The sequence below is a fragment of the Convolutriloba macropyga genome, chromosome 10 (genome assembly GCF_964194025.1).
Source record: "Convolutriloba macropyga chromosome 10, txConMacr16.3, whole genome shotgun sequence".
NCBI classification, from domain to species: domain Eukaryota; kingdom Metazoa; phylum Xenacoelomorpha; order Acoela; family Convolutidae; genus Convolutriloba; species Convolutriloba macropyga.
Window position 1 is genome coordinate 12,634,095 of NC_134477.1, and position 12,915 is coordinate 12,647,009.

Sequence of the window (12,915 nt, forward strand, 5' to 3'; positions counted from 1 at the left end):
AGGACACAGGCTCTAAAAGGTGAATTCTATCATAGAAGTTTAATTAAAGTTTATTTGATTTTTCGCAAGCACTTTGAAGTTTATCGTTTATTCTTACCTCTATTTTAAAACTTTATTATATCATACCAACCAAATTGCCATTTCGTAGGTCATCTAAAAAGAATGAGATTAAGTTTGCTTTCATGTTTAGTTACTCGTTCAGTTATTCTAGATTATTACAACTTTTAGAAGAACTAAATTGAAGAAAAGATCCGATGGAAACGTTCCGAATGATAACATAATATTTCATGTACTGACATGAGTTGATGAATTAGAAGAGGATGAATTTTGTCCGTTAAGCACCGCAGCATGATTGCTGTTTATAACATTACAATATATATCGCCCAATGAGCATAGAATGTATATTCACAACACAGTAACAAACAGAGTTTAAACGGTATTTCATATCCTGTTAACAATAAATCCCCATCCCGTTGTTATTGTTGCTTGCCGGAAAGCAAACACAGCCAGAGAAGAATTCTACCTTATATATTCCCATCGCTATCCCAAACAGACATCTCCTATTAGCATGTGTGAGAATGTCGTTCTAGAAAACAAAGTCATACCTTTTGTATATGACAAAAGATTGATAATGACAATTTTCCGTTACAAATATTCATCATTGTCATACTTTCAATACGTTCAGCGAGACAAAACGTATCTCGATGTGACTCAAAGTTTAACTCAAAATTTGCGTCTTTCCCATTATAGCCCCCCCCCCCCCGCCCCAGCTTAGTGGGCAGATAACGTATAGCCACCCCCCTCCCCCACCCCAAATCATGGTAATTATACCATAATGGGGGGCTATAATTTCGTGGAGGGGGAAGAGACTATAATGGGAAAGACTAAAAAATGTGACTCAATAAACAAACTCAAAATGTCATTGGGGCGTAGAAAATGATGACAATTCGGAATTCAGTGACAGATGTCCCATTTCAACAGAGCACCTGATTTACGCTAAAACTAGGGCTGCCTACATTAATTAATGTACAGAGCAGTGTTACTGTTCTTTTCATAATAACTATGATCGTGACCTTTTTACCACTCTACTCATTTAGTGGTTCATTTAATTCGGTTGTTAATCATAGAACGTTCTAATTTTTTAGTGTCCACACTTAAATTGAGATCACACTTAAAGGACGCACTTGCTTTAGTCACACTTGAGATCGCACTTGCTTTATTTGAAGCAGGTTTGGGGGTAGTGGGGGTGCGGGGTGAAGAAGTACTGGCATATCAAGGTATCAATCCAAACTAACGCATAATAGTTGCTCCAAATTAGAATTGAAGGATGGAATTTAGGAGCATTAAAACACGTGGTTACAGATCACAAAAAAGTTGACAAAAAAGCAGCACTATAGAATAAAAGGTTACACGACAATTTACCCAATGCCACAACATCCCATTTATTCCTCCGTGTTTTCGTTCAATATACCGATAACAAATTAGCAAATGAATGAATGAATGAGCAATCCGTTTGAATGAATGAATGTCCAAGTAGTTTTATCACGCTTAAGCTGATAATTTGGTCTCATGTTCGTTTCTAAAAATTTCGGATCTTTTCCGTTTGTGCTCCACCCCCCCCAGAACGTTATGCTCTCCCCAGTTACAGAGCACGTGCCATTACATAGTAAATCATTGTAAAAATTTGACAAATGCAACTGGGTGGTGCAAATAATACACCCCCACTAAGCTGGGGGCACAAACAGAAAAGATCCAAAATTTCATATCAAGAAACACGGCCCCTGAAGCATTGCCATTGCCCACGTGGCACGACAACAAGAATTACTACACATTGAAGCATTGCAGAATATACTTCGTTCGCCATGAATTATCTCTCATTTTTATGCTCTATAGTCTTTCTGATCGCTTAAACAATAGGGTAAACTATTGGATATATTTTGGCACTGGGTATTTTGTCCTGACACCGAATAAATAGTCGTCCACATTTATGGATAAATAGCCCTTGTCAATTTGAGGGTGAAGGAAACTAAAACTAGGCAAGACTTGTGATGCTAGCTGGACAGTTTTTACCAACAGTGTCAAAATCTGCACTACAGATTACGTAAAAGCTACCGATGCTCAAATCTGTTTCGACCAGAGTGCAAAAACGTTATATTCTTTGACATGAGTCTTCCGGTTCTCAATTAGTCTAAAATATCTTTAAAAAACTCCCTATTTGCATAACATCTCTAACTCATAACTTGTGACATACAACCTGCAATCTTAGATCTATCTTTTGGGATGCATCGCTTTTCAAATTCAGAATTTCCTCAATTTTGGAATTACTGGGTTTTGCTTCCAACTTACTCGAAACAAATTTTAAGAGTGAAAAAGTATAGAGAACTGAGGCCAGTACATTAAATCAACAGATAATAGCGTGATTAAATAAATCTGTTAGACCAGTTTAACTCTCGGATGAGGGGTAATGACTAGTCATTAAATTGGTTATAACTACTATATTGCCTGCAATAAACAGTTTGGCCGTTGTCAGGGTTAGCTCTTTAGAGAATAAAGACATTAACACACAGTTATGATAAGATATAATGCACATGGAATTAGAATACGTCAAATTAAAGCCATCAACAGAGGATACTTTGAGAGAATAGATAACTGTCTTCTTAGAGTTCAAAAGTCAAATCGTAACCACCCCCCCCCCCCAAATAAATAAACGTAACCATTCAGTCTAACTATTTACTCTTCTTGAAGCACAAATAAAAAATTATCTCTAAAGCATGTCGCCAACGATTATCTCCATAAATAAAGCAAGCCTATTCATTTTTTACCGCGTCCTTCAAAATAGGGCAAGTTGCCACTCGAATGTAATATTTATCAACGCTTAGTTTGCGCCGAAATTAGCAACAGAATCTGGAACAGATCTTACTTCTAACCTGAAGCAGAAATCAGTTAAAATTGCAGCGAAAAGTCCAAAGCGCCAAAAAATCAGATTTGACCCATAAGGAAAAACTAAAACTTGACTTAAATACCTTGACTAGCCAAAGGTGTAAAAACGGTTATTAAGAAAGTTAGAAAACAGTTTCCATAGTTAGATCAGCATCTTCAATTGGGAAACAAAACACAATATTTGGACATTTAGCACGGCCGAGGAAGTTATTATGGTCCCGCCTTAGTTAAACATTACAATTTGAATTAATCTCTATTTAGCAATTAATCATTGTTTGAAATGCTTTCAAATTTAAATAATCAAAAATTCAGCATTAACTTAGAATTTTAAAATGATCAAAAAGAACAGAAGTCAGGCTCTCGAAGCGTAATCGCTCACCACACGTTTATGCTTGAGTGCCGCATTACTGTTCGAATTATGGGTATGTCCGGAATGACTGATTCTTCTAAAATGCCCCCCACTTGTCCTCCTGTCATTGGGGTGCTGAAATTTACTACTGTTTTTCAACTCATTGGAAGCAGGCGAAATACTCGGAAGAGAATGGCGAACAGTTAACAATTCGTAATCTTTTCTTCTCACGGGCGGGAAGTTGTAATGTGCGGGCACATTGGTATTGTGGGAATTATTGTTACTCGGACTTCCAGCATTGTGCGCGGAAAATTGCTGAGAAGGAAAGGTCACTTTTATTCCATCTTTAGACGCTGATTTCGCACTCGCTTCTTTTGAAATTGATTTTGTTGATCCATCTTTTCCTTTTGTCGCAGACTTCTCATTTTCGTAGAATACATTACCGTTGGAGCTATCTTTTCCATTAACACAATCAATCGAGGACCCATTCCTGTTGCTATTTTTGAAAGAATTCCTCTCCGGGTCTGGGAACTTTTCCGCGGTCTCATTTTCAGGCACGTTAGTCAAACTTCCACCAGTATTTTCTGGACTTTTCTGGTATTCAAACTGAAGTTCACTTGAATTTAATACTGGAAGCTGTGCATTTCTGTGGAAGTTGTTAGGAGTTCGATTCGGTGAAATTTGATCAGTTAAGTCTTTGCTTTCAAAATCAGTCGAGGAACTCCGACCGCGATTATGTGTGATTGAATTATTGGTCACGCTGTTGCGTCCACTGCTCACGATATTCAATGAAGTGTTATCTTCATTTCCGTTGTTGCCTTGTGTGTTATTCGCAGTAGCCCCGTGGGAGAAAAACTTGCGCTGAAGGTATTTCCGGTTTTCCTCCATTTTTGCTTCGTTAAGTGGGAAAAAGTACATGACTATTCCGAAGAGGAGTAGGAGGCAGGTAGGGCAAGCTGCGCAGATGACACGGAGGGCTAAGTTGACATAATCGTTTTGGTCACACTTGGTTGCATCGTAATTCAAGATCTAAACCAATCATTTACCTTCAAGTTACAGAATTTCTGCTTTTTAACTATCTTTCCTTATTCTAAGCCTAGCTTGAAAAGAACCAAAAAATCTCTACAGTCCAATTTGGAGTAGAGGTTCAGAAAGAATTTGGGATAGGGGTTTCTCAAAATGTTAACCCTGACGTCTATTTTCTTCGTGAATTTACCTCATTAGCAGCTTCGGTGAACCGTACTCTTATAGCCCACTAAAAGCTTTTAAGAGCTGCACAAGACTTAGTGTACTCAGTTTTTACCCCTTTTTGATGACTGCAAGTCAAACGGTCAGACAGAAAATTGATCAAGCGAAACATCTAAAAGGACCGACATGACCCAAATAAATGCCAAGGACATTGCTTGATAGCAATTAATAAGGCTAAGAATACGTCACATTTTACTTAAAATCTGATGATAATGCTCAAACCTGGATTAATAATGAATTAACGGATTATCATTAGAACCCGGGGGTTGGTTTTATCTAGCTTAAGATTCTAAGCTTAGTCGCAGTTCCTTGGGATGGGTAGCAGAAAAGAGTAGAGGCGGCCCCAAATCTACATTAACTCGAAATTACCCTTCATGCCTTGAAATTCTTTTCACTCGACAGCTTCGGTGAATCGTACACAAAGGGCCTACTAAATCTCTACTGGTCAGACCCTTGGGCTTTACCAGTTCTTACCGTTTTTAAAGATGGACAGTCAAATTAAACCACTCAATCAAGCAAAAAAATTTCTAGAAAAAAGTCTAAATGGTCAAGCAATTTTTTTTTGCAAAATTAGACAAACGATTGCAATAGTTGCTTGAATCTTCCTTTGAGAGGAAATAACAATCCTTCTCCAAATATAGCGTCAAAAAGAGCTTCGAAAAATTAACTTTTACGTTGGCGTGGTATAGCATTGGAGCAAGGTTAAAACCATCGAGTAGCACTGTCACAAACTTCGACGCTTAAATCAAACAAGGATGCTCCTTAATGTGCGTTTGCACATGATGTTCCGACCCGAGCTCATCTACATTTTTGACTTAATTGTCAACCTAATGATGAGATAACTAAAAATAGATGTTTGAGTTTAAAAAACCGTTACACAACCGAACTACTAATTGAATTACATAATACCATGCTTCATTACAGCGCTCAGAGCCACTGCCATTAGAAAGACTACGAGAAAATAACAAACAACAAAAAAAGCAAAAAAAAATTTAGTGAATGTGCTAAAAGAAGAGAAAAAGAAACACAAATATTGACCACTCAAACTTTTATGAAAACGCATAATGTCCAACAAACAAAACGATCAGTAACGACATGATATCAATGGAAAAATACTTTTTGAATTACAATGAATTGGATGTAACCTCTCAATGATGAGAATAAGTTTCACGTTGACGAAAAGAACAAAAAATAAAGTATAAAAAAATCTTTAAAAACGAACAAAATCAAAAACTTAATTACTATTCGCTATAAACTGACTGCATTGCGTAATATCATTCATTCAATCATCAATAAGAAGCCTATGAGACTAGTCAGCATTTTACGACTACATGAAGCATTTTGAAAAAGGCAAAAACATCAAATTCAAAAAAAATTGAGCGAGAAAAGTGTCGGAGCCAAAAAATTTTTGGTAGAAAATTTTCTAACCTCATATATTTTTCAACAGTAATGGGGTTCTTCCTTTTTAACAATATGACTTCAAAAAATCAACAAGTATGAACAAATATAATAAAATCACGAAATTTTTGAGAAAACCCGTTAAATCAACGCCATTAAATTTAATAGCTTTCAACGGAAGTAAAAAAATACTCTAAGTTATGCCTCAATGAGAAGGCAAGGATGGTTGTCAATCATAAGTTATCAACATGACATCACAATAAGTCTTATCAAAATGAAAACAACAAATACATGCAAAGCCAAAAATTCATTCGAAAAGTGCAAGAAGAAAGGGTAAAAGCCATTTAAACTATAAACTTGTCTCCGAAAACTTTATGTATGATCCATTGGACGTATTTTCTAAGCCAATGAGAACTGTCAATATTAGGATAATGAGATAAGATTTCAAAAGAAACAAAAATTTTTCAAATTATGAAAACTCGTGTTATCGAAGTCATAAAACCAATAGTTAGAAGATGAATCCGCTCACCAGATTTATTTTAGTTACAGTAAAAAGAAAGGGGTCCTGGAAATACCGAGAGTGACTTACTGTTCATGAAAAAAGTTTAATATCGGTTGATGTTCAAAAAACATTTCCAAAAATCATTTTTTAAAGTCTTAACAGCCATTAGGTGTCCACTGAAAGCACTATACAGGTTTACCTCATGCACATTAGGAAGCTGATTGCATTTTTAGTTAGCGAGTTTATGCTATAGGACTCCAAAATTTAGTAAAATCTGAAAAAGAAAATCAAAATTTTATTAAAAAATTCAATTAAAAACAAAAATAAAAAAAAGTCAAAGATAAAAAAAACACGAGTGATTTCTTGAAAACGAATTTTTTGTCAATTGGGTATCATTTGACTCTAAATGAGGTTTGTCAATAACGGAACCTCGATATGAAAAGTGACCAGACTCTAAGTGACTAAAAAACAATAATAAATAGGAAAATTTTTAAAAAACAACAGCTCTCTCGTTTTTTTTTAATAAAATTCCTCATGAGACCAGAACTATCCTTTCTATCGCTCTATTGGTTACACAAGATTGATTCATTTTGTAGCCTGAAATGTAATTTTGAAATGAAATAATTTTTTTATAGAAAAGCCTTAAATTGAACAAAAATTAAGCTAAAAGTGAACGAAATCATGCAAATATCACGTATGTTCACACAAAACTTTCAACCTCGATAACTCCTCGAAAAAAAGAAATTCAAAAAAAAATCTTTTTAATTTCGAATTCTACGCTGGTCAAGCTTTTTAAGTTAACCACTCACATTTCTCTACGATGAATATATCGATCGGCCAAAATTGTCTGAACAAAAAAAATCGACTTGAGTATATAGTTCCTCCCCCCACAAATGGGGTCGGAACATTTATATATCGCAAATGAAATCAGACACAAACTCATACGCTTGTATATTATACAAATAACTGCTTTTTAACACACTTTATCAATGATAACAGTCCTTATTTCGATCATACTCGTTACGACGAAGAAAATAGTGCAACATACATCTTATGTTCAGTCATTTTTGTAACTATCTAAGAACTGGATTCCGGGCCTGCGGATGTGGACCTGTAGTTTTTTTGAAGGATGTCTTCACACAATTTCGACGATTTTGAAGAAAGATAAAAAAATGGTAAAGACATGACATGAAGTCGCGGCGACTCTCTAAGCTGTGTTTCAAATATTGTGTGTGATACTAAAACCGAATTATGTTTTTAAAGAAGGTTCGTTCTCGAAGCTCGTGTCAAGAGTGGACCATTTCTTTAGTATTTTTGTCAACTTTTCAAAACAAAAAAAACTTTTACTGGAGATAAGTCACAGTTCATACGTTCTTGTTCGCCCTAAAAACTCAGAACCTTTTGAATTTTTATGTATTTCAAATATCCAATTTCCAATATTTTTGTCTATGTTTTGTTCCGAATGAAAAAAATAGTTCTCAGGTGTGCTATGGTTAGATGTTGACCAGGTGTAGTTGGCCTTGACATCATAATAACAAACGTACAAGGTAATAAACATAACCGACTAACGTCGGGCGAATTGCTCTCAAACGACCGGCGAGCGGTTGGCTTCAACAGCTAGCCACGGTTTAGTGGCCTCAGGGCATTACATCTTTATCCCGTTTCTGAAGACGAAAGTCAAATGGGTCAGACGAAAAATCGGCCAAGCGAAAACTTGCATAAAAGACAAACAGGGTTAATAAATTTGCTACAAATTGCCTTTGAGAGCAATTAACAATGGTTTCCTAAAAAGTGCCTGTTAGGTCAGTTATGATAAAAAACATTTCATCTATAACTCATTGATAATGAGGATCAGTGATGATGACATTACGCAAAGATGATGACATTACGCAAGATATTACTATCTTAAGAACCAACTCATTGTCTCAAGAGACTATCCGGTATCCCTGTTTCAAGCCAGAAATTGTTTCACAGGCTCATAAAGATCCATACACTTGGAACATACAAATTTTCCAAAAATTGGAAAAGTTTAAATTTTATCCAAAAATTGCTAACACTCGAGTCATAAAAAAAGTTGATCACCATCCCATTAATTCTAGAAACTACGCAGCAGCTTATTATCAAACCTTGGAGGAGGTTCGAGGGCCTCTGTTGCCGGAAAAAAATAAAACATGAAAAACAGCAAACATTTTAAAAAATTGCTTAAATTCGTGATATTAAAATCTTGAAGAACATTCCGTTACATCTCTAAACTATGCAGTAATAAATTATCAAACCCTAGAGGAAGTTCCGTGGCCCTTGAGACTAGAGAAACCTAAAAAAATACAAAAATTTTTAAATAACTTAAAAAAAAATTGAAAGTTTTATTTAAAAAAAAGCTATAACTTGTGATATTAAAGATGAAAATTAATCCATGACCAACATAAATTTTCCAGTAACTTATTATCAAACCCTAACGGAGGCTTTATGACCTTTGAGGTTCAATAAATCTGAATAATGAGTATAAAAGTCAAAAACTGAAAAAAAAATGGCTAAAAATATCAAAAATATGCTAAAATTCGTGATGTTAAAATCTTGCAAAACATTCCATTTAATTTAAAAATTAATCAGTAACCTATTTTCAAACCCTAGAGGAGGTTACTTGGCTCTTGAGTCTGAAATAATCTAGAAAAAAACTACAAAAAATTTAAAACTTGAAAAAAGCAAGTTTTATCAAAAAATTGCTAAAATTGGTGACATTAAAAAGTTGAAAAACTATTCCATGGCCATTAAAAATTTTTCAGTAACCTATTATCGACCCCCTTAGGATGTTGTCTGGCCCCTGGGTCTGAAAAGACCGGAATAAGAAAATGTCAAAAATTACACGTTTTGTCAAAAATTGCTAAAATTCGTGATGTTAAAATGTAGAAACCATTCCATTACCACTAGAAACAGTGCAGTAGCCTATTATCAAACTCTAGAGGAGGTTCTTTGACACCACTGATAAAAATCATAAAATTATCAAAAATTTTCAAAAAACTTAAAAAAAAAATTGCAAAAAAGTATAAATTTGCGTTTTTAGCAAGCGGTTGTTCGTCAGTAGCTAGCCACGGAGGGAGAGGGTGGGGGTATGGTGCACTGGAGGCAGATTGGGGCGGGGGAGGCAAAACTGGTTGGGGGCAACAGCGCGGTGGGGGGTGGGCAATAGGGGGGTCAACAGTGGGGGTTGTCTTCAACCTCTAAGAACCGCCCTTCACACCATAAATATAAGTTTACTGTTTGAGCTGAAACAGAGCTGAAAGGCTCTAAGAGCACTTAATGCCCGCTGGGCGCTACCTGTTTATCTCGTTTTTGAGGACGAAAAGTCAAAAGCGTCAGACGAAAAATCGCATAAAAAAGACCGACAGGACTAATATAATTGCAACAAACTTCGTTTGAGAGCAATTAATTACTGTTCTTTTTCCAGAATTCTGCTATATGTTTTTGTAATAAATTTACTTTTAGAGATGCAACAGAATCTCGTTTAGTAGTAGGACTCCTAATAACTAATAATTCGTTTATGCAATACGTAACTTCGGACGATTTTTTGGCCTGATTTATTAGCTGTTGAGAATCATGAAAATTTTCTTGATAGCCTTTTTAAATTTGGTTTTCTTCACATTAAAACATAGCCGGCGAATTGCCAGAAAATAGCCGCCGTTGACCCGCTGGACGCACATAGGGATTTGGAACAAAAAAATGAGAAATAGAAATTGACAGAACTTTTCTTAGTGTCCAAAGTGTTATTTCGTGTGCAAATTATGCATATTCGGTTAGATTCTTAAATTACACTCAACTCAGTTTCTAAACTGAAGACTGTTAAGCATAATACTAATACCAGCTAGCAATAGCTTTAATGAATTTTGATAACCTAACGCACTATGTTTATCTGGCTTTACATGTTGATCCCTTTGCTTTTGATTTTGCTCCGACTTTGACCGTATTCCCTAAACTACGTAATTCAATGCGTGAAAATAATATCCATTCAGTTGAAACAGTGCATGAGGTAAGCCAGAAGCCAAACGTGAAAATCGTGACTTATGAAAAACAAAAAACGAGATCAAAAGGTAAAGCGAAATAAAAAACATAGCAGGACAAGTCCTGGCCTACAATTTAAAGAATTTTCATTGACTAAACAAAAAAACAAGACCTAGAATGGACTATGACTGAATTGAAAAAAACATTTAGAAAAAAATTATATCAAAAATATTGAAAGAACAGTAACAATCAATGTCAAAATGCCGCATGTGAACAAAAAACCACAAGTGATAAAACGACTTCTTATTTAAACATCGTTTTGTCACTCTAGTTTAAAATTAGAGCGAAAAAAATTCAACCACTCTTTCTTTTTGCTCCACTTCCAGTTTCGACATGACCAAAATCATCACTCTATTTTGACTTCAAAATCACGAAAATGTGGGAACAGCGTCTTAAAAATACATAGCCGAAAGAATGCCGGAAAAGACTCGAAGTCGCACCCTCCACAAAAAACTGCATTTCCAATCAGCTAAAATCTCTTTGCAGAGCACCTCAATGCAGTGAAAACAACAGCCTCAAGTCAAAAACAAAATCAAACTTGTCTGAAAAAACTCATATGAAAAATAAGGAAAATTCCATTTATCCTCCATGTAGTACAAGTACAAATAAAAACGAAAAACGCTGTAATGAAAACAAGTTATCCAACCACAACAAATCAGCCAAGCCTTAATGATCTCACAAAAGGAAACCGAAATTGTGTAAAACTTTCTCTCCAATTTCACCGAAAGAGACAACTTTGTAGTAAAAAAAAACTTTCAGCCTTTATATAAAAAAGAACTTACAGGCGTGAGGCGATAATTCAATTACCAACAAATTCAATTAAACAAAATAATGGGCCAATTAGCAAAAGAACTCAAAATCAGCAAAATAGTTGAAAGGCATTCAAATTGATCAAAAAGACAAAAGAAACAAAATATAATTCCATGAAAAATTTTCACAATTAAAAATGAGATCCCAACATTCGTAGAAAGTAATTATCAGTCAAAATGTTTATATCGCATTTCAAAATTGCAAACAAAACAAAAATAAAAAAGGCTAAAATCATAATTTTTAGCAACTGATAAAAACAGAGCTGATAGAATTACAGATCTCAGGAAAATAATAGACTGATACATGCTAGAATGCGGAGAATAAGGACCGAAACAAAAACACACAAAAAACTTTCTTTCTGAAAGTTAAAAATCAAATTTAAAAAAATGAAAAACAAATACAATTCCTTATTCAGCAAAACATTATATAGCTATCCTCTTGTTGAGATTATTATTTAGAAACATAAATCAAAGATTGGAAACAATCAAATACTTTGCAATGAAATTGTCGGAAAGTTTTCCAAAACTGCACTTATGAAAAAATTTACGCAGAATTTCCAGTACTGAAAGCCACAAAATCATTCAACTGTAAGTAACAGAAAATTAGGATCCCTGACAAAGCTTAAAAAGAGTTTCTAATAATTAAATCAAAAAGAAACAAAAAACTGAGAGAAGTTGCACGAAAACTGCCCAAAATCGGACAAGCATGTGTACAGTTCTATAAAACATAGCCGGCAGATTGCCGGAGTAGCTGCGAAATAGACTTGCGTGCCGTAAAATACAGATGGAAAAAGATACAGAAGTGAGTTGATAATGGTTATCGCCGCCGCCTATAAAACTTACAAGTTTATTTCAAAGGAGGTTGTTTTTGGGTGCAAAAAAAGTTTCCCTGTCGCGTCTCGAACCGGCGATCTCCGGATTAACAGCCAGTCGCCTTAACCACTCGGCTGTCGGACCATACAATCTGTTTTCTTACAATCAACTTTGTTTTAGGAACAGATTCTGTTTCTGAATAACCGCAATTTAGGTCACGCAGAAAGAATGAAATCAAGCGCGAAAAAGCCATTTAAGCAGTGACGAGACAGAATGTTCTAGAACAAATGTAAAACGAAAATAAAGCGTCAGACGACGAAACAAAAAAAACCAAGAGCACCGCAATATAGCTACGCTCAGCTTACAGCTTCGCAGCTATAAACAAAATACCTCACGTTATAAAGAGGCCTTCAATGAATGAAATATCAGAGGTAAATTGCCTTATACACTGAGTTTTGAAAACTGACTAACAAAAACTTTTTGGCTTACATATCGATTTGAGGTTTACATATCGATACAGCTTCTATTAAATTATTTCTAGAAAAACTAAATTAACATACCCGGCAGATTGCCGGAAAATAGCCGCCGTTGATTCCAATAAGCATGATTGGGATTGAACGAATAGAATATATTGAAAAAAAAAAGATTTTTGTACAAAAATATTTTTTAAGTCCGATTTATTTTGATGGCAATTTGGCATTTCGTAGTTGAACATACTTCTGTTTCTTAGAGAGAGGCTACAGGGGCTACTATCAACACCAATAAGCATTAGAGGTGGTAACTAAGACTTATAGGAACGA

The 12,915-nt window shown here is 35.1% G+C and overlaps 1 protein-coding gene across 1 annotated transcript in view; it reads right to left on the reverse strand.

The window, feature by feature from the left end:
• Nucleotides 1-3,063: 3,063 nt before the first annotated feature.
• LOC142348600 (sodium-dependent lysophosphatidylcholine symporter 1-A-like) overlaps nucleotides 3,064-12,915 on the reverse strand; it is a 35,764-nt gene continuing 25,912 nt past the window's right edge. The window contains exon 8 of the mRNA XM_075399998.1: nucleotides 3,064-4,318. Within this exon, the coding sequence (XP_075256113.1) occupies nucleotides 3,293-4,318 (1,026 nt within the window). The 3' untranslated portion in view covers nucleotides 3,064-3,292. The remainder of the gene's footprint in view (nucleotides 4,319-12,915) is intronic.